Consider the following 21,707-nt stretch of genomic DNA (forward strand, 5'->3'; position numbering starts at 1 on the left):
ATCCTCGCTGCTGAAACCTACAACTCCCCCCTTGCTTGGACCCAAACGTAAAAACCCCAAAGACAGGCAGAATGAGTGAACTAAAAGTCTTTTAATAAGCCAAAATCACTGGAAGAGTACAGGGCAAGGGAACAAATCTCAAACAACCAAAAATCACCCACATGGTAGAAAAACACTAAGGAACAAATTTAAACAAAAATACAAAGGTCCTTACTTGAAACAAAAGAAGCCGAGGTAAGTCCATGAGGGGGAAAACGCAACACACAGGAACATGAACAAACACAGGGACTTGACGTGGTGAAGACTCGAGCATGGACACAGACACGGAAACAGACGAACAAACAGGAACACTGGCCAAAGAGGAGACTTAAATACACAAGGCAATGGGCCACAGGTGAAACCAATCAGGGCGGGGCAGACAATCACAAAGGCGGGAAACATGACAAAGACAGGAAGTAGAACAAGACAAGATACACAAGGGCCATGATTTCAAAATAAAACAGGAACTATGAGCAAAACTTAAACTTCACAAGAGTCCAAAAGAGAGTTCAAAAACTCTCTCATCTCTGCTAACACGTGAGTGTGCTGGAGTTGTCGTTGTGAGCATGTCAGCATGACGTTTTTAACAGTTAGCTCAGAAAGAACAGCCTCACGGAGCCGCCGGCATCAAAGCTGCTGATATGTCTCACCTCTGGCTGTGAGACCATCACCTGTTGATGAGTCCTGACATGATTCTGCTCCTGCAGGTGTATTCTCTTTTCATACCCTCAGTACTGTCAACACATGCTCTCACAAACCCTAAAGCAGCCTTTACACAGAGAGAGGAATACACAAAGAAACTGAAGCAGCCCACAGCTCAAAGTCTGTTTAGAAACAGCCTGAATATCAGAGTGGGGGCAGTGACTGAGTGCTTCTGATAATCATTCATTGAAAGTGTCATTCCTTCGTCAGCTTTAATTCAACCTCTTGTTTTTCCACTGCTGAGACAAACTGAAGGAACAACTTCTGTTCCTTCGCTGACAGTGACAGTGTTTTTTTTTTTTAACTCACCTTTCTGTTGCTCAGATATAACAGCTGACTGTTTTATGGGTATTGAACAAAACTCTCCTGCTCGACATATAGTATACACACACTCATTGACACTGCAGTTCTAATTCAAAGCCAGCAACATTCAGGTATCAAAACTTTCCTTCAGAGACTTTTTTCATTTGTGGAAAAATGTGTAATCACATGTAAAATGATTTGTTTGTAATGTATGTGCCAACTTATTACTGAAATGCATCAGGAATTCTTTTGTATCTTTGCTGAAGACTTGACTTTTATTGCCCTCTGTTGGCCGATCAGAGGTATCAGAAAATGTGTTGATCACTGATCAGTGAGCATCCTGTGCACTTTAAGCTGTCCTGTTACCAGAGGTGTGGACTCGAGTCACATGACTTGGACTCGAGTCAGACTCGAGTCATTAATTTGATGACTTTAGACTCGACTTGACAAAATGTAAAGAGACTTGCAACTCGACTTGGACTTTAACATCAATGACTTGTGACTTCACTTGGACTTGAGCCTTTTGACTCGACAAGACTTGCTACTTTCCTCAAAAACCCAAAGATTAAAAAGGATGTTATTAAGGAACGCTCTGTATCTTTCTTTGTATGTGTGCGTCTGTGTGTGTGCTGTCGGCACAACATCCAATCAAATTAGATCAACGTTGTTTTGATCCGACAGCATCCATCCAATCAAATTGCAGGACAACCAATGAAGACGGACTGTCAAACAGCGCGCTAGCTGGAAAAAATGATACCAAAGATAGTTTCGTTCGGGTATAAAAACTACGAGGTGGTCAATAAAAAACGAATTGCAGTATGCAAAACATGTGGCTCGAAGATTACAGATGGAGACGCAACAACTTCGAACTTCGTTCGACATCTGAAGTTGCACAAAGAAAGGTAAGTTCTGAATGAAAGCTTACATTTATTGGCTAAGTAGCTAATTTTTCTTTGCTGTGTAGCTAAATCATTGCAAACACGGTAATTTGTTGCGTCTACTGCGAGTTCACTCCCTTATTCATACCTTTGTTAAGTATTTTTTTAACAGGGCTATGGTTGAGGTACTTATACATAACATTAGTCAAGGTATCACACAGTAGACGGCGGTTAGCAGCAACGCATATTTTAGCCACCTACAAAGAGGCAAACCTAATAAAATCAAGGTCACTTTAAATGTGCGCTATATTAAGAATATGTGTACCGTTTTAGCTTGCTGTCAGACGGATTTTTCCGATAGGAAAACAAAGTTATACTGCTCGTTGCTCTTACTCTCTAGCAGTCCATTGACGAAAAAACAAGTTAGCTTGCACACGTGAGTTGCTGGTCTACGTGCTGCAACGTAACACACTAAGATACAAAATATATTATCACACAATGTTAAGATTGATATTAATAATATGAGTAATTAAGAGTAGTTTCAATACAGTTCATGTGTGGCTATAAGGGATGTTCTGACATCTGTTTAATATGCTTACCTCTTACATAATATATTATTGCTGTGTGGTTAAAAGGACTCGAAAGGACTTGAAACTCAAAGTGTAGGACTTTGGACTTGACTTGAGACTTGTCAATCTTGACTTTGGACTTGACTCGGGACTTGCCTGTCTTGACTTGGGACTTGACTCGGGACTTGAGGGCCAAGACTTGAGACTTACTTGGGACTTGCAAAACAATGACTTGGTCCCACCTCTGCCTGTTACTAATGTTCAGCACTTCTGTTGCCTGCACTGAGCCCACAGTTCTTCTCTCATCCTATTTCTATTTCAAAGTCCAGCCATACATTGTCACTAATGTTCACAGCGACTTTTGTTAATCAGTCAGAAAGTGAATAAATGTCAAGTTATCATTTTAATAGCTTATAACAGCTTTCCACATAACTACGTGTGTGGATTTCTTCAGCCAACTCTTCAATCAAACCCTGTTTGCCAACACATCTTTTGTCATGTCAGATGCATTAATTCAATATGTAATGAGTGAAAATAATTCAACTCAAAATATGACGGAAATTAATGGAAAATCAGTGTTAAGAGCAGGAAAACATTGGTCAGTATGTTAATATGGAGCGCATGGTGTCACATGATATTATTAAAACCTCGGCTGTCTCTGCAGAATTATTTTGTCACACCATGGAAACGAGAGCTGTGGCTGCTGCTCCGGTTCAAACTGAGCAATAAGGCGACAACAATCCAGCATCAGAGAGGAAGTGCTTTTGAATTCATGTCTCATTTGACAGTTTGCGTATGATTAATTACTCTTTGGGCTCATTTTGTGTTTGTGTGAATGTGTATGTGTGTGTGTGTGTTTTTGCATGAGCCTGAGGCGAAACACTAACAGGCTGATGATGAAGATGTAAAACAAAACATGTAGGGAGGGAATGTATAACTTGCTGTGGTATACTTAAGGTTTATTCTGTTCATTTTAAAAACTACAAGGCGCCGGCCCGTGCATTCTGCGACAGTCAAATTCACAAGTAGACGGAAGCTCTCTCTCCATGATTTGGGTCAAAAATGAGAGCTGCTGTGGCCCGGCTCCTGAGTCCTGGCTCCAGTCCTTGTGCCCATGAAAAAGAGCCTTTACAGAGCGCCTTCTTTTAAAATTCAGGGGGGGTGGAGGGGTGGAGGTGGGGCTTGAATATACATAAGAGGCTAAGACAGTCTGCCAGTCCAATTTGGCACAACATCACCAGACAATTTGCTGTTGCTTAACCTATACGAGGAAGCTGATTGGATCTCTCCATTCATTTAGACTCTCTTTATCCTCTCCTGACGCTTGTTAGAAAATAATCCTCTTGGATCGGCCCTCTTTTGGAAGAGAAACGCTGCGTTAGTGATGAGCACAGGCAGGTTACTCAGAACTGAGGCTTTATCCTGGATGTCGGATGTGGACAATGTGACTGGGGGCCAGTCCCAGGACTTGGTCCTGCAGCCTGTGTGGGACTACCTCCGCCAGAACCACCACGACCTCCTGAGGAGCCCTCTCTTCCCCGTGGTCCTCTCTGTCACCACCTACTTCTTCCTGGTTGGTCTTTACACTGTGTTGGATCTGCTGGCTCCCACCTGGCCCTGCATCAACCGCTGCAGGCTCCATCCTGACAGACCAGTCACCTGGCCTAACATCTGGACTACCCTGGGTCTCACCATCTACAACCACCTACTTTATATTTTCCCTGCTGCAGTTGCCCAGTGGCTGTGGAGGCCGCCCACACCGCTGCCTCGTGAAGCACCCACTCTCTGGAGCTTCTTCCTGGGCATCCTGGGCTGCATGGTGGTCTTTGACTTCCAGTATTACCTGTGGCACCTGCTGCACCACCGGGTTCCCTGGTTGTACCGCACCTTCCACGCCGTGCACCACCAGTACAACCAGCCCTTCAGCCTGGTCACCCAGTACCTGTCTGGCTGGGAGTTGTTCAGCGTGGGATTTTGGGCTACAGTAGATCCCATCATGCTCCAGTGCCATTGCCTCACAGCATGGGGCTTCATGGTCTTCAACGTCTATGTTTCCACAGAGGACCACTGCGGCTACGACTTCCCCTGGTCCATGCACAACCTGGTGCCCTTTGGCCTCTGGGGTGGCACACCCAAGCATGATGCTCACCACCAGCGGCCCAGCACTAACTTCGCCCCATTCTTTTCTCACTGGGACTGGTTGGGGGGCACCCACACTGTGCCAACTCCCTCCAGCCACGCTGCCACAGCAGAGCCAGACGAGATGAAAGGGAGAAAAGACTAAGGAGCCTGAATTAATCTCTCACTGACTCTGTCTCTCTCTTACTCAATCTGCCTCTTTTGTACCTGCTCTCATTCCTACACACTTTTCCTCGCTCTACTCTCCTCAAGGCAGAATTCTCTCTTTCCTGTCTCCCTGTCTCTCTTTTCCTTTGAGATTATTAAATTGACTCACCCTATCTTGACATCCTCCACTGCTCTCTAACAGAACATGGATATTCTCCACAGTTTAGGAGCTGAGTATCACTCTAACATTTCTTGACCTTTCTGGTAAGTTGTTTTGTGTACAATGATAGTATAGATTATCCTGTACTGTTGTACTATGTACATTTATCTCTTATTCATAGAGATTTTTCCTTTTATGTTAATGTATTGTGGGGGTTTTTTTTTTGTCTCCATGTTATTCTCAGGTCCGTTTCCATGCATGTGTAACGTCTTTCGAACTACCTTGAAAAATAAAAGTAAAAAACAAAACCAGTCATTTGAGATTTGCTCTGTTACACTTCACCGAGTAGCTCTTATTGAGAATTTGCTGACGGTGGATGGTGTGATCTGTCAGAGTGATTACACAGACGTTAGCACGTACATTCTCCCTCTCTCCCTCCTCAGCACCGACCCTCTCACTCACACGCATGAATAGCAGTCTTTTAGCTGCATCCCAGTATGATGCGTGGGCGCAATACTAATCTATCATCCTCTCTTTGAGACAAAAATGCTCTTACTGGAAGAGTTCTTCGTTAAACTCCCAGAAGGAGAATATCTTTGTGAGGCAAAGTCTTCAGCTGTGAAAATAAACTTTAAATGCTTTAACGGTGTTAGTGTCTTCACAGCAGCAGGTGTTGCTCTCTGAAATACTTTTAACTATGTCGGAACGACAGAGATTAATGTGTGCATCAACAGATTTTTCCTCACTGATTTTTTTTCATTTTGCTGAGAAAAATTAGAACATAAAATTGCGCGGCTGTATGGAGTCAAACTTTCATCTGGCCACTTTACATTTACAGAAACATGAGTTTTTATTCATAAATGGTTAAACTTCAACAGATAAACCAGCAGAGGTCACTTTTCCTCCAAAAATAAACCAGAGAGGCAAACCTACAAACACTGCACATCAAGACAAAAAAAATGAAACCCAAAAAACTGGTTTGACAGTAATTGTTTTGACAGATTTAACTCTAGGAAAAAAGATGACTATTGTTATGACATTGTACAATATTTATATTAGACAGGAAAAGCAGTGAGTCACGGTGCTACAGTGGGGCAGTGGGTCAGTGCCCTCTGTGGCTCTTCTCTCTGTGCGTACCAGAGCCCAACACACATTTATTTTGGAGACACTCACCTCACTTGGCTCAAGCACAGTTGGTTCTATGTCTCTAAAGTGTGAATTAAATAAACTTTATTTCCACATCTGGTGATGACATGGATCCACAATGTGTCTGCATTCTCATCATGAGTGTATGGGATTGTAGCTGAACACATGTCAGACTTGTGGTTACAGCATTGTTGCAATCTTTTAGGACATACCATACTTATCGCATCACAGAAATGTGCAGCGCAAACCACCACATGTACGTGCATGTCTGCAGGAGCAGCTTTACTGGGTCAGTAAACTGTGGCATAGAGTCTGTGGCCAGGAAACCAAAAACAACTCAGGCAACTTAAAATCATCCACGAGGGAGAAAAAACACCAGAAACACAAACCAGGACCAGAGATAAGTCCAAAGGGATCAACACAGGAGACAAAACCAGGAGCCAAACACAGGGAGGATCAAAGGTGCAGACAGGAGCTCAGGAGCTCAGGAGCACACATAACCACAGGGACAAACACAGGGATCACAACTGCAGGTACAAACACAGCAGGGACAGACCTGGGCAGGGACACAGACTGACAAGAGACAAAGGCACAACAAGGCTTATACACACAGAGGGTACTCAGCCACAGGTGATTCACATTAGGACAGGGCAGACAATCAACAAGGCGGGGAACCAGACAAAGACAGGAAGTGAATGAGGAACAGACACCTTGTTTCCTGCCTTTGTGCTAAGCTAAGCTAACTGGCTTCTGGTGGTAGCTTCACGTTTAACGTACAGATACGAGCGTGGTATCCGTCTTCTCATTTAAATCAAGAAATCGAATGAGCATGTGAACTCATCACAGCCCACAGTAATGGAAAGCTGTCCATTCCTGTCATACCAGCGATGCCTCTCAGGGCTGTCACAGCAAAACTGTGCAGAAAAATGTTGATTGTGCTGTGCAGCAAAATGTGCTCACACTTGCATCATGTACAAAGTTCTCTGGCTTCCATTCCTACACAATCATTCACGGTCATAAACGGTGCTACGGAAAATGTCACTCCCTGCGTAAGTCACGTTGGACCCTAAACCTTAAGCAAATGATTTCCCAACTACTACCACGGTCTCGGCGTCGACTTGTATGGAAATAATTCAGTGTGTTTAAAATTCTCTTTTTGTTTTTAAGTAAAATTGTCAATTCTTCAGTCCATTATCAGGCCTGTACAGCCCCTCCTCCTGGGGGTATTATACCAAGCTATTTTCTTAGGAGTGATTTGACGTGATTTATGAGCATTTCTGTTTGCCCATAGTCACACGGTGTAACTCACGAACGTTTGAGAGGAGCCGTGTGAATGTAACATGGCCAGGGAGTGGCCGCCTGCCCAGCATGTGAAAAGAAGGTATTCTACTTAGAATGCTGACAAAAGGTAAGATGACACTCCACAACAATCATTTACCTCTTTAAACAGCCCTGAGCTCTGCCTCAACCAGTCATTAAACAGGAAGCCATCACCATTCACAGTCCATGAGTGTGTGTGTGTGTGTGTACCCAGGGGAGGCCGATGACTGTTTGGGTGGGGCTATAGCTCGAAACACATCAGCCCACTTACTCCTTATCTGGAGATAAAAGACCAGGGACCATTCAGCTCACTTCACAATGCCCCCTTTGTTGACGCTATGTTGTCTTTTAGAAGAAAGTGTGTTATTAAGCAGGAGATTTCAACTGAAGACACAGATTAGATGAGTTACATGTTTAACTTTAACTTAAAAAGAAAAAAATGCTGCATTTGACGCCAGAATCAACTGTGAGGAGGGAAAGTGATGTGTGAGGAGGTCACTGACTGAGGTGCATCAGTGATTAAAAATAAGCAGTGAGCTGTTTCACACGTATGATTCACATTTAGGTGAGATGTGGGTCTGACACTGAAACCAGTGGGCGGAAAACCAGTTTTGTTTTAACGTGTCTCATCACGCTCTTTTACATTCTTTATGACCCTCCGCTCTCACCCTCTTTTCTGTCTGACTTTTTCTTCAGAAAGCACAAACATTTAGTTCAACTAAGTGAACATTAACAAAAAAAAAAACTGGTCCGGACAGTTTCTGACACTGAAATCCTCCACAACACATTCCACGAATTCCTAACGTTTCCACGAGACACAAAGTGATCCATAACAATGAGTCTCGTCACCGTGCCGCTTCAGCTGCAAGACGAAAATTAACCCAGTGACTCATTCAGCACAGACTTCAATCGGTTGCGCAACAGTACAGAAACTGCAGGTTGTTGTTTTATCGTTTATTTCAGAAACTCTGTAACAATGCCGCCACTTTCTTCATCATTTTAAAACTAAAAAGTAAATCAACACTTCAGCTCAAGTGGTTTAAAAAGACAAATTAAAACTTGCAGCATGAATGTGCCAAATAAGCAAGACAGAAGCCACAGGAATGAATATGAAAATGAACAACTTCTCTTTTGCTTATTTGACTACAGCTGCATTGACATTACACGTAACATAAGCCATAAGAATTTACAGACTCTTGCTCCAGTCCTCTGTGCAGATCAGGTTAATGTGGCTTTAAATGGCCAACAGCGCAGCAAAGGGGTCAAACCACATTTGTCTGTGCAGCCAGGAGGACAAAAAAAGCATCAGCCCCTAACAGGCCTTCTCTCCACATGTATATACAGACATAAGAAAAAAAAATTGAACATATATATAAATGTTTCACAGTCATCTTCACATTTAAAGTTCATCTTTGGTTATTTGATGCGTTGAGGTCACCTGGTTTGCAGCTGATGGGCCTTATGTCCATTACTACAGGCCTAACTACTGTGTCCCAGCACCACACAGCCTGCACCATGCCCTGCCATCAGTACACTGGAGTGCTAGCCCAGGCAGGAAGCTGGATATCTGACCTTCGACCTGGCTAACAGGTACTGCTCTGTGTGTTCCCAGTGTCTGACACGTATGACTTGCTCTTCCTGGAGTATTTCATGGAACTGAATGAAACCCTCATCCTCTCCACAGTCCTGCTGCTCCTGCACAGCAAAGTGTTCTTCACGTGGTTGCGAAACTCCTCGGACACAAAGTAGTAGATGAACGGGTCCAGGCAGCTGTTGAGGCTGGCCAGGCACAATGTGGTGATGTAGAAGCCGTAACCGTTATTTACCACCCCGTCCTTCAGCAGAGAGTAGTGCACCACCAGCATGATGTTACTGGGGATGAAACACACTAGGAACGTCACCAAGACGGTCACGATCAACACCACAGCTTTCTGTCGGTTCTTCGCTGCCGTGCTTTCCTCCATGCTGTTCCCCAGAGCCCTGAGCAACAGAATATAGGCCACGACGATCACTATGCAAGGGACGAGGAACACAACCATACCCATGAAGATGAAGTAGTAGTATGGGAGCTGGACAGAGGGGAATGGATTTAGGGTGTCATGTATGATGTTGACATCGTGGCAGGTGGTTATGTTGGGGTCTTTGAGCTTGGCGGTGTGGTCATACAGGTACAGAGGAGTGGTGGTGAGCCAGATGAAAGCCCAGATGGCCACACAGACGCCAACAGCCACTCTGTTGTTCTTTCTCTGCTGGGACAGAGGGTGAGCCACGACCCAGTACCTCTGCACGCTGAGGCAGGTGATGAACAGGACGGAGCAGTACATGTTCCCATAGAAGAAGCTCACGAGGACCTTGCACAGCGGTTCTCCGTAGATCCAGTTGTTGCCGTTTAAGTGGTACGCAATTTTTAGGGGCGTCCAAATGACAAAGAGCAGATCAGCCAGAGCCAGGTTGGCCATGTAGATCGATGAGGGGTGCTTCTTCTTGGTCCTGAAGAGAAAGACCCAGATGGCCATGCCATTGGCAGGAAGTCCCACCACGAAAACGATGATGTAAATGATTGGGAGAAAGACTGTGGTGAGGCCACTCTTCAGCGTGTCTACTGTCGTGTGGTCCACAATAACTTGTCCTGAATTTTCAGGGTCCACAACCCCGAAGAACCCCCGCTGTTTACCTGAAAACAACAACAACAACATCAAAACATTAATAATCAACTCATGATTTAAGTCATTTGCAAAAAACAAAAACATCAGCTTCTCCAGAGTGGGCATTTCCTGCTTTTCTCTGCGTTTTATCATTAACAAACTACATCGGTCAGAGAGAAGTAGTTACCTGGAGACGCCGCCCTGGGCTCTGGGACGGACATCTCTCGGTATTTTATGCACCTTTCAGGCTAAAAGATTAAATTATTAACAGAACAGACGAAGCCCTAACACAATATCTGTATAAGTTAATCCCTACGCATATTATTTTCTTATTATAAATTTAAAAATGTTAGATACGCCTTCATTTCAAAGCTCAAAGTTAAAAACAATACCACTAAACTTCGCCCCAGGTCTGTTTTTAACAGTTTTTAAAACAGAAACACTTAAATGTGAATAACTTTTAGAGATGAGATTAACCCTGATTCGCTCGGTATGGGGACCTGGCCCTCAGACACAGGAAACACGGAAGAAGATCCGGCCTCACCTGTGCCGTTTGAGGCAGAAAAACAGCAGCAGAAAATGAACAGAAGCGAAAATAAGCGAGTAAAATCCATGTCTCTGCTCTTCGGACGGTCTGTCTTCACACGCTCTCCCACCAGCGACCTCTTAAATGTCCGGTAACACTTCCAACCGTGAAGGACACACCCCGAGACTACCCGTGTGGACGGTTACGTCATCGCTGAGGAACTACCTACTTACCTGTACTGGTCTGTGGCGGTTTCCAGGGAGCCCAGAGGACTCAGAAACACCAACAGCCCGGATGAAGACAAACTGGTCTTGAGGCTGACGGTTTAAACAACTTGAATAATATATTTTAAATCAATATTTTTGAATTTATAAAATAATTAACAACAACAACAACAACAACAACAAAGGTTATGCTGTTTATTTCTGTAAAACCATTTTCATCTTCACTATATTGTTCACTTTGAATTTGATGTTGTTTTGGGTTGGAACTAAAGATTTCCTATAAACCACAGCTGCTCATTTTTTTAATGATCTATATCCAACTGTTTGTTGCTTTCTTTCACATTAGAAAATAGTGAAACTAGTGACGTATTCAGACGTTGCTCTGTCTGAGCAGTTCAGTTTGCTATGACTCTGGTCCGTACTAACTTTGCCAGATACTTATCCTTTGTTTTTTAATGACAGTTGATTCCTCTTTGGCAATAGTATCTGTGAAAAACACACCCTGTTTGTCTGTTCTAAGATCACGTGCTCTCCCCCTGTCTGCCCTTATCAAGTTAGATTATCTAAAATCCAAAAAGAACATTACTTGGAATCTAGTCATCAATTTAAATATGTGACTGTAACCACGACGTGACCACGTCCGAACTGTTGCGCAATCTAGAGAGAAAGATTTTTAAATGAGTGCAAAACACATAAAAGGGATTTTGTAAGATATGTTTTACCTCAGGGAAACTAATTTGTACAGCTGTGAATTTGTACATTGTGATATGGTCCTAACGGCCTGATGAAATATTTTTTTCTCCTGTAAAGAGGATCAAAATTTAACCTGTCCGAATGTTATTTCAAGCAGAGAAGTGAATTTTGACTTTAACAGTTTGTTTAACAAAAGTAATGACAGCAATTCTGGACGTATTTTCTGTGTCTTCCTGTGGCTTTGAACATAAGAGATACACAAACCTGAACTGACAGCAAAGGTTAAATATTAGTGTTAGTGTTTAGAAAATAAGGAACACCCAGCGTGACCTTTCCAACAGCCTGCCTGGCTCACAATATCACGGCACAGTCAGAGTAACAGTAAGGACAGTGAGTTTTATTGGCAAACGGTAAAATGTAGATATAAAAGAGAAAAATATTACTTTAAAAACACATACAAGATATATACATATTGTAAAGTACTTGTATCATACAACATGTTAAATGTTGCCCACATGAGGTCTGGGTCTCAAAGCCTCCGTCCACGTCAGAAATCCGAGCTTCACAGCAAAGATTAGACACATGAAGAATGATTAAAGGCGATCAATCATGTCCCAATGACATCAAATAAAACTGCATCAAGAAAAGTGCATTAAATTAAAAAAAAAAAAAGAAGTTGTATTATTAAAGATATAAAAATAATATTTATTTACAAATTTTGAAAAAAAAAAAAAAACAGTATCTGTGACAGCTCAAACCTCCTGGGAGGTAATTACCACAGATGAGTCTAAGTTTCCTCACAGATGGAGGGAGTCATAGTGGAATAAAAAAAAAAATCCATTTTATTTTAGTTAAATGATCAGAAACAAGCTTAAAAACCTGATTCACGAGCACCCGGTGCTCTGCGTGTTCCCTGACTCAGACGTGTACATGTTGCTCTTCTTTGAGAATTTCAGAGCGCTGAACGAGACCCTCATCCTCTCCACTGTCCTCTCGCTCCTGCAGAGGAACGTGTTCTTCACGTGCTCCCTGAAATCCTCCGAGATGAAGTAGTAAACAAAAGGGTCGAAACAGCTGTTGAGACTCGCCAAGCACAGGGTGATGATGTAGAATCCGTACAGGTTGTTGGGAGCTTCACCCAGCAGGAGGATGTAGTGCACCAGCAACATGATGTTACTGGGGGTGAAGCAGACTAAGAACATGACCAACACGGTGATGATCAGGACCACCGCCTTCCGTCGCTTCAGTGCAATGGTGGCATCCGACATGCTGTTCCTGAGCGCCTTCAGCATGAGGATGTAGGATATGATGCACACGACGGTGGGAGCAACAAATCCCAGGGTTCCCATTGTCAGGAAGTAGCCTGCTGCTGTCTTCCTCTGACTGGGCCTGGTGACGTCATGGCAGGTGACGATGTTGAGGTTGGTTATACGGACCGTTTGATCGTACAGGTAGAGAGGGACGGTGATGAGCCAGACCACCACCCAGACTGTGACGGAGACGGACACAGCCACACAGTTGCTCCTCTGCTGCCGGGACAGCGGGTGGACCACAGCCCAGTAACGCTGAACACTTATACAGGCGATGAAGCAGATGGAGCAGTACATGTTGCCGTAGAAAAACGCCACCAGCACTTTGCACAGCCCCTCTCCGTAGATCCAGTCGTTGCCGTTGAAGTGGTACGCTATTTTCAAGGGGACCCAGATGACAAAGAGCAGGTCAGCCAGAGCCAGGTTGGCCATGTAGATCGATGACGGGTGCTTCTTCTTGGTCCTGAAGAGGAATACCCAGATGGCCATCGCGTTGGTGGGCAGCCCCACAGCAAACACAATGATGTAGATGATGGGGATGAAGACGGTTGTGAGACCACTGGTCAGGACCTTTGTGGCTTGAGGGGTGACCCACACCCCATCTGTGGTCTCGGTGCCAGTGAAGCCTCTGTCCTCTGCGAAAGGCACAATATGAAAACATGAAAAGCAGAAGTACAACAGGTTTATGTGCAGGAACACACTAAAATTTGTCTAAACCTGAAACTCGTTTGGTTGAGCCGGGCTTCACTTCCTGCCTGTAATTAGGCCTCTAAGCTTCGGCCATCTGGTTTACAAAGATCTGCTTTAATATTTCTTTAAAATTTTCTTTTATTTTTCCAACCCAGCCTTTCAACGTACTCAGGACCAAAAAAAACATCAGACAAACAGAGTCCGTATTCGACGGATATGGTTTAGTGAAGCGTCCTTTACGATAGCGATCCGTCTGAGCTGGACATCCGTCCTCTACAACAACAGTGTTGGAAACGAACAGGAGCATCTTACCTTTCTGCGACAGGCAGGTCTGCAGCCAGCACACAACCAGAAACGGCTGAAGCCATCGTGTCCTAACAGTCATGACCGAAGACAGACGGTAGAGATAATATGAATGCGGGTGCGGTCCAAGTCCTGCTTCTCTTTGTCGCTGGTTCAACGCGGTGTCAAAACAGACGGTTTTGACACCTGCGTGATGTCACTCAGTCAGGTGACCGCGCATAGCTCGCGCCAGCGCACACCTCAGGAGACTGTCGGTAGTCCGGAACAGACGATTGTGTTTTTCATGGTTATGAGTGATATCTACAAACAGATAACAGCTGATAATGTCTCATATCTGATATCTGCGGCTGTTTTGTTTGTTTGTTTGTTTGTTTTTAGCTCGCGTCATCTACTTGTGTCAGTTTGGTGATTAATGCCTCGATCATTTTCTCAATGTAGACGAAAACCACATTCTCAAACGATCTCCTCCAGCCTCCAGTAAACCGTGAACACTCAGCATTTCATTCAGCAGACAGAGCCCAGCATCAGTCACGGTGGTCTGAGAAATTTAGACCTGTTCATGTGATCGTCTGAAGAATGCAGAAGCGGCTGAAATCCTACACATGTGAAAATATACGCAGTTTTGTGGATGTGGTGTGTGATAAATTGTGTGTGATGATCTGTGAGAAAATTTAGCTTGGTTAATGCCTGCTTCCTCAAATACAGCAGATGTGTCTTTTCTCCTTTTTTTATTTTGACATCTCATGAATCCAACGATTAAGAGAGAAAATAAACTGAGTAGCTGAATAATCCATAATGCACAGGAGTGGGAACCGGGCTCCTCTCCAGCATTTACACCATAAAACATCTGTTGGAGGAATAAAATTTGTGAACTCCATCTTCAGTATTTCATGTCCTTTACACCTTCACTAACACTCTCCTACACACAACACCGGCACAGTATATGAGAGGGGTGATCTTTTGTTTTTGTTTTAGCAGTAATGTGGCGCTGCCTGCTGGAGGAGAAAACTCTGGCATGAGAGTAAAATAATGAAGCTTTGAAAGGACACACTGCACTTTTCTCACCAGCAGGAGGCAGCATGAAACTACCTATACCGAGGTGGGTGTTTCACTCGGAGTGTAACACCTGTTTCCTGTTTTTAAAGCACATTGATAAACAAACATGTTTATTTGGACACAAAACGTGTGGTACATTTAAAAAAAATAAAAAAAAAAGTAAAACATGAAACATAAGTGCTTGAAAATAAACTTTTCAGCAAATTTATCCATAAAAAAACAGCAAGTATAAAATAGCATTTCCATTAAATTGTAATAGACTTAGATTATAAACTCATAAGCTCTGACACGTACAGTGTAAAAATAAAAGCATTTCATAGCATCAAATGTTTAGCTGGACTCTGTTAGAAAGCACATTCTTATCTCGTCTCTACTTCCTTCCTTACATAGTTTTTTTTTTGTTATTACTTCATCACTCAAACTGCACATCTGTCATGGCACAGCTGCTGTTATGAAAATATTTTGAACTGTTTTCTGTTGGGATGATCAGGGGTTCAGCTGGAGTGTGGGATAAACCTCGCAGATTAGCTCTGTGCTCTGTTTCTTTTACTTGGCCTTCACAATCCAAAATGTCTCCTGTTTCATAACCTTTGAAATCACAGGTAAGGGTCAGTCAGGTCCTGCAGTCACATCTGCTCGGTGGGACAGTCGATCAGACCAGTAGCTTCTTGTACTGGCTGCTGAGATCCGCTTGGAAAGAGTCCGTTTTGGTGACTGAAGCGTTTATTTTGGAGCTTTCTGTGCATCTGGATTTCAGAATTGTTCTGGAGCTGGATCTGTATGAATCAGATGATGAATGACTGAACCTGCCACCCCCCGAAGTCTTCTGACACCTGAGCGCGCTGGACAGTTGTCTCTGGCACTGGGATGATCCAAAGTAGTAGACCAGGGGGTCCAGGACGCAGTTCAGACTTCCCAAACACATGAAGACCAGATAGGCAGCGTAGGAGCCATCAGGGGTTTCTTCACTCTTCTTAACGCCCTCGTTAAACTGCAGGTAGTGTGCCAGCAGCAGACAGTTTGTGGGCATGAAGCACAGGACAAACATCACCAGCACCGTTAAAGCCATCACCACCGCTCTTGTTCTTCTTCGCGAATGTCCCAGAACCGCGCCTGAGACCCTGCTCAGCGACCAGATCACCCGAGTGTAGGACGCCACTGTGACAAGCATGGGCAAGAAGAAGAGGGCACAGCACAGGGTGATAAGGTAGATCCTGTAGTTCCAAATGACTTTATCTGCAGACTGGACATCGTGGCAAGTGGTGATGTTCAACTGACTAAGGTGAACAGTCTGTTCAGAGAGGACAAGGGGCACGGAGCCGACGAAGGATAATATCCACATGGACACGCAGGCCACGACTGAGTTCCGTGGCCTTCTCCAAGACAGGGAGTCAATGGGATAGACTACAGCAAGAAGGCGGTCCACACTGATGCAAGCTATGAGCAGGACAGAGCAATACATGTTCCAGTAAAAGGCTGCAGTGACCACGCGGCACATGAGCGGGCCGAATATCCAGTTGTTGCCACTGAAGTGGTAAGAGATCTTGAAGGGCAGCAGCATGGCGAAGATCAGATCGGCGCAGGCCAGATTCAGCATATAGATCGCTGCTGGCTTCTTGGGTCGGATCCTCAGGGTGAAGGCCACCACCGCACAGATATTGATTGGCATGCTGATGAGGCAGACCAGTGTGTAGAAGGACGGTATGAGGATGGTGGACACAGAGCCTGAGAGAAACAGCCGCGCTTCCTCTGAGATTTCCAGCCTCTTGGTGATGTTTGGATTATGCAACCGACCACTTTTAGAACGATTCCATCCAGAAGCCTCATCATCTCGATAAAGATAATCCAGGTCTATTGGTTCGTCTGTGACCGACTTGTCAAAAAAGACAAAAGTTCGCCCCCGCATGGTTCCTGAAGAGAGAGAGAGAACAAAAAGGGAAAGAATGTTTAATTAAGGTATTAACTGATAATTTTATTCATATCATGATTCATATCATAGAGCTGAAACTTAATCAACTGATCAGCAGTAAAGTAATAGGCAACTGTTCCGATTTTTGAATCAATTCATTGATTAAGTCTCTTTTTGTTGCCACCTTGGGAGGACATTTTTTTTGTGACATTTTACAGACTAAGGAATTGATCGAAACTGAAACATGCAGATCAGCTTTTAATAAAAACTAAGGGACATCATCAAATGGGTTTTTTTTTTTTTTTGTTCATCTAAAAGTCCAAAAAGCCAAAAACAGTCAAAGAAAACCAATGAATCATCGCATTATGAAGCTGGACACACAGAATATTTTAGCATTTTGTTTCTATTTCTGCTTGAAAAATGACTGAAACTGTCAATACAGTTGCTAATTAATGATAAATCAACTAATCTTCTCAACTTATATCAATAATAATAAAGTAAAATTCTATCATATATGATCCATGTTCGTTTGAATTCATTAGAGACAAACTTCAGTCTTCTTACCGTTGTTGGCTGCAGCCGTGGCAGCACATGCACATCCCACAACCATCAGCAAAGTTTTTGAAAACACAGAAAACATTTTGCTGGAGAAAACAAATAAAAACAGAAGGGGGAAAAAAAACGGTATCAAATATCGTTAATCCGGGTTCGAGCTGTCCGTGTTTCTCGTTCCTTTCCCAGACTCTTTCTAAGGCTGTTGATCAGTCAGTGAATCTTAATGTTTGGGTTCCGCCCCAAAGTCCGAGACGGCCCCGGATCACAGCAGTCAGCGCCGCACGCAGCCTCAAATTCCTGCCGCCTGATGTCACAGTTCCCGTCACCCAACAACGACCTGATCCAATTAAACCGTTAGTGTGTCAGCGCCGAGTGAAGCTGGACGTGGCTGGTTCTAAAGACAAAGGGACACTGTTCTGAAAAATAAATAAAATAAATAAATAAAATGATGTATTTTCAAAATTAACACAAAACCAAACCTAAATCGGAAAGCAGTGAGCAATACAGGGTGTTTAAATACAGTGCCTGAAAAGTAAATGTAACTTGTAAAATACATAGACGTACATTTAATGAATTACTGAAATAAATAATCATGCACCAGCAACTTGGTAAAAAATATCAAAATGAACAGGAAATACATTTCAAGTGGACAGTTCCAGAACTTTCTGTATAAAACAATACAAGAGTGTGAAGTGAGAACAAAACACAAACATTAAATCACATTTAAGTCACAAACTAGAGCAAACAAACTTACTGTACGGTTAAACAGTTAACCTCCGGTCATGCTCTGTGGAAAAAATGCTGAGCAGCACCAGCTCGTTCTGGTTTTCTATCAAGATGGAATGAGGAGGAAGCGAGTGACTTTGAATGAAGGGTGAATTTTTGGCGCACAGTCAGCGGAAGCTTCAGTCTGATCAGAGACTGATCAGCTGGACTGTGTTTGAATAGGAACAGTGACTTCTGCGTTTAGATCTGTGTGAAAGACACTGTCAGATCAGTGACCCTCCATCCACGAGCGGGCGAGTTCATGCACAGGCCTGAAGGCTTGACCCCTACACTGAGGGGATCTGATGGCTCTGGTATGGTGGGGGCAGCATTTTGCCACCATGGTTAGGAACTGATTCTGATTCAGTGAAGATGTTTTCATAAGAAAACTGGCTCACACAGGCTGACGGGTGGAGGAACTGGAGTCCAGGCAGGCAGGGACAAAACTCAGGAAATCTGTACACACACACACACACACACACACACACACACACACACACACACACACACACACACACACACACACACACACACACACACACACACACACGGGGAAAACTCTGGAACAAGAACAGGAAATACCCCAAGAAAACTTGAAAACTCGAAAGAACTGAACTGAACAGGAAGCAAACTGGACTGACAATCACAAAGTGACACCATAACTGACAGACAAGGGAGGTAATTTCAAAATAAAACAGGAAACACTGGGTAGACTGAACTGAAATGTGTGAACATGTTTCTGATATTTGTTTGAACGATGGGATGAGAACTTTCCGAGGATTTTTAGATAAACACATTACTTGTTTGACATGAAGTATTTTCCCTAGAGATGTTTATGTGCTTCCTGTTTGTATACTCACCATATCAGATGCAGAGTGGGAAGGACCAAAGCCTGTAAGATGATCTTAGAGCAAATTATAAGTTTTTGTTTACTGGTTTAGGTAAACTTTCTGTTCAGACTCTAATGGCCTCTGTTTCCAGGAGATCACATGATATTTATTTTCTGTTTTGCTCACAGTGAGACAGAGGTCAAGATCAAACAAGCTGATGTCGTGGGAGTGTTTGCCTTCATGTGTCTGCTGTCTCTGGGAGGTCTGTAGTCAAAGAGCTCAGAAATGAGGACAGAGAACAGTACCTGAAAAACAAAAATTAGGTAGGACAGAGAGAAAGTGTTTTTATGAGAAAGAAAGAGAAATGTGCTGGTTACTTTTCTAGTTTCTGACGTTGTGGGAGGCAGATCCTGGGGCCAGGATGGGGTGAGAGCAGCCTGACTCATTCATCCTGAGCTGAAGTCCACTGGGACTCAGTATCTGAGCTCACAGACAGCCGCACCAAACCCACTTCCTCACAAAAATGTTTGTCACAGTGACCTGTCTCTCATTATTAACACCAACTTTGGGATATGGGATCCTGTCGTGCTAATATATTATTATTATTATTATTATTATTATTATTATTATTATTATTATTATTATTATTATTATTATTATTAAATACTGCTTTAAATTTTGCGAGGTTGTGTTGAGGTCATGTGGCTCTGGCTGCCTGCTGTGATTGGGCGTTCCTGAACTAACACCAACTCATTCCTACCTAAAAAGGCGACAGGATACAGATTGTGGGAGGATAAGTCCAGAGTGATTCCAGGCCAGTGTTTAACAAGTTTAATTCCTGTTGGTTTCTGTACAGACATTTATCAGTCTCTGGCCTTCAGCCTGTCAGAACAGGCCTTGGGAAAAGGGTCGCAGGAATGCACCAGCTTTGGCACGAAAAGATGAAGAGAAAGAGAGAGGTAGACTAACCTGCCACCCACACACAGGGTCTCAATTTTGACCATCTGGTATGATTCAGACGTACATGTCTGAAAACCAGATCCAGCAGTTAGATACAGGATGCATCAGACTGTGTATCAGACAAAAGAAAAAATAATACTGAAAGAGGAACCTGATGTATTTTGGTCCATCAGACAGAAGAAGGCCTGTGATTTTAAAGAGCTCAAAATAATAACTTTCAAAATCACCTGTGTAAACCTCGCAGTATATAAAGTGATTATGTTCGTGAGGCGGAACGACATCTGTCACCAGGAAGTGAACTCAAGCTGTTTGTCTTTTGATTAAAGTATCCTGAAAAGACTGTTAGAAAGTGAAAGAGTGAGATATGATGGATTCTGACGGGATTATCAGGGTTTTTGGTTTTTTTTTTGGCCGGTCATATCAGCTGCTTATGGAAGTGGCATCTGGAAGATGAATGCATGCGTTAAATAGAGGCAAACGACTGATTTGCTGGAGGATTTACCTTCTCTTCTCTTATCTTGTATATACTGAAGTCCCAAAATTGGCATTCACTTTAGCTCTTTGGTCAGTTTAGAGAAAGGGAACTAAAAGTCTCACACCAAAAAGGTACAACATCATGCCCACATCCTTTGTGCCCTGAACAAATTCCTTCCAAATAAACTGTAGGTCAGTCAAAACAGGCTATAGCAAACATCTAGTATCTACTGCCGCACCACTTCCTTCCACTGTGTTTGGCCCAGTTTTGAGTTGTCCTTTCTTTGTTCTCCGGGGCTCTTCCCTTTTCAGGAAGTGGCAAAGTGATGGTCACGAATGGCAAGTTCATCGTGCACTGGGGGCTGTTGGGTTGGCAGCGTTTGAAGCTTAGACAAAAGAAGGGAAATCGTGTATGTGGTCCGAGGTAAAGAACCACTAAACCTTGAACCAAGTCAGGATACTGTGACATGAATGTGGTCAAAAGCACGAAATGTCCCTCGAAAATAAAAATGTAGACGTCACTAGCATTAATCTGAAATCCTCTAGTAAGGGACCATTAAAATTTCCCTCAGGTAAATTGGTTGGGCGACATTGGCGAAAACACAGTAACATTCTTTTTTTGTAGAGTCACTGTAAAGTTGCGTCACTTGTTCGGCTTTAAAGCAATGTATTGTGTAATAATTTAATACATTACACAATACATCTGGGTTACGGTAATTTAACCGTAACCCAGATCTGTTGAAGTCTAAGGAAAACCAAGGAGAGCTGCCTTCAATGAAAACATTTGTTGGAGAGGGAAGTTTTTTTTTTTTTACACACCTCACACACGCTAGTTGGAATTCCATGTATCTCCAAACCAGTTAAGGATAACGTTGGCACACAAACCTCAAAGAGCCAGAAACCCACAGTGACAGGACATGCTCTGCAACTGAGATCACTGTTTCTTCCGGTCCTCCTCACTACAGTGACAGTACAATTACACAATGAGTCAGACTTACATGGTACTACAGTACTATGGTTGGACCATTTATATGGCACCTGTTACAGTGGCTTTGCACAGAAGCAAGAATTATAAGAAGACATTCAATTCTGTCCCAGAGCCACCGACTGGTTTAATGGTGTTTATGTAACTACACAGCAGACAGCATGAAAAAAAGAACAGAAAAGAACAACACAGGAAACTGTCCAAATGACCACTTATCTCTGACTTCCAGCAATGAGGTATTTTAGAGATACCATCATAGTTTCTGCCTCCATACAAGGCTACGTACTACAGAAACCAGGGGTGTATTTTTGCCAGCACTTAACAACTTCAAGAAGAAAAAGGATGACGACATTAAACGGCTTCTAAATTCAGAAAATGT

General features: G+C 43.3%; 4 protein-coding genes across 6 annotated transcripts; 1 reads left to right on the forward strand and 3 right to left on the reverse strand.

Moving 5' to 3' along the window:
* The first annotated feature begins 3,875 nt into the window (after window positions 1-3,875).
* On the forward strand, window positions 3,876-4,775 carry ch25hl2 (cholesterol 25-hydroxylase like 2). Its single transcript, XM_041059329.1, has one exon. It carries the CDS (start codon window positions 3,876-3,878, stop codon window positions 4,773-4,775), a length of 900 nt encoding a protein of 299 aa, XP_040915263.1.
* A 3,567-nt stretch (window positions 4,776-8,342) lies between these two features.
* Window positions 8,343-10,748, reverse strand: f2rl1.2 (coagulation factor II (thrombin) receptor-like 1, tandem duplicate 2). 2 transcript variants are annotated; one of them, XM_041058482.1, is made up of 2 exons: window positions 10,593-10,748; window positions 8,343-10,077 (listed from the first exon to the last, which is right to left on the reverse strand). In XM_041058482.1, the coding sequence occupies exons 1-2, from the start codon at window positions 10,660-10,662 to the stop codon at window positions 8,987-8,989; spliced, it is 1,161 nt and encodes a 386-aa protein (XP_040914416.1). In that variant the 5' UTR covers window positions 10,663-10,748; the 3' UTR covers window positions 8,343-8,986. The 2 variants fall into 2 exon arrangements, with proteins under 2 accessions (XP_040914416.1, XP_040914417.1); XM_041058483.1 differs by lacking the exon at window positions 10,593-10,748 and adding an exon at window positions 10,236-10,545.
* Window positions 10,749-11,872: 1,124 nt separating this feature from the next.
* Window positions 11,873-14,152, reverse strand: f2rl1.1 (coagulation factor II (thrombin) receptor-like 1, tandem duplicate 1). Its single transcript, XM_041058484.1, has 2 exons — window positions 13,804-14,152; window positions 11,873-13,436 (listed from the first exon to the last, which is right to left on the reverse strand). Exons 1-2 carry the CDS (start codon window positions 13,874-13,876, stop codon window positions 12,376-12,378), a joined length of 1,134 nt encoding a protein of 377 aa, XP_040914418.1. The 5' UTR covers window positions 13,877-14,152; the 3' UTR covers window positions 11,873-12,375.
* Window positions 14,153-15,179: 1,027 nt separating this feature from the next.
* On the reverse strand, window positions 15,180-18,357 carry LOC121195187 (proteinase-activated receptor 1-like). Of its 2 annotated transcripts, none has more exons than XM_041058481.1 (3): window positions 18,069-18,357; window positions 17,324-17,708; window positions 15,180-16,761 (listed from the first exon to the last, which is right to left on the reverse strand). In XM_041058481.1, exons 2-3 carry the CDS (start codon window positions 17,397-17,399, stop codon window positions 15,503-15,505), a joined length of 1,335 nt encoding a protein of 444 aa, XP_040914415.1. In that variant the 5' UTR covers window positions 17,400-17,708; window positions 18,069-18,357; the 3' UTR covers window positions 15,180-15,502. The 2 variants fall into 2 exon arrangements, with proteins under 2 accessions (XP_040914415.1, XP_040914414.1); XM_041058480.1 differs by having other exon boundaries at window positions 17,324-17,730.
* Window positions 18,358-21,707: the final 3,350 nt, after the last annotated feature.

Source organism: Toxotes jaculatrix, chromosome 16, assembly GCF_017976425.1.
Source record: "Toxotes jaculatrix isolate fToxJac2 chromosome 16, fToxJac2.pri, whole genome shotgun sequence".
Taxonomy (NCBI): Eukaryota; Metazoa; Chordata; class Actinopteri; family Toxotidae; genus Toxotes; species Toxotes jaculatrix.

Excerpts from the sequence above, each read along its gene's own strand:
- ch25hl2 (XM_041059329.1), top strand. The coding sequence starts at position 3,876 with ATGAGCACAGGCAGGTTACTCAGAACTGAGGCTTTATCCTGGATGTCG.
- f2rl1.2 (XM_041058482.1), bottom strand. The coding sequence starts at position 10,662 with ATGGATTTTACTCGCTTATTTTCGCTTCTGTTCATTTTCTGCTGCTGT. Across the intron at positions 10,078-10,592 it reads TTCTGCCTCAAACGGCACAG|GTAAACAGCGGGGGTTCTTC; the intron begins GTGAGGCCGGAT and ends TGTTGTTTTCAG.
- f2rl1.1 (XM_041058484.1), bottom strand. The coding sequence starts at position 13,876 with ATGACTGTTAGGACACGATGGCTTCAGCCGTTTCTGGTTGTGTGCTGG. Across the intron at positions 13,437-13,803 it reads GACCTGCCTGTCGCAGAAAG|AGGACAGAGGCTTCACTGGC; the intron begins GTAAGATGCTCC and ends TGCCTTTCGCAG.
- LOC121195187 (XM_041058481.1), bottom strand. The coding sequence starts at position 17,399 with ATGTTTTCTGTGTTTTCAAAAACTTTGCTGATGGTTGTGGGATGTGCA. Across the intron at positions 16,762-17,323 it reads CACGGCTGCAGCCAACAACG|GAACCATGCGGGGGCGAACT; the intron begins GTAAGAAGACTG and ends CTCTCTCTTCAG.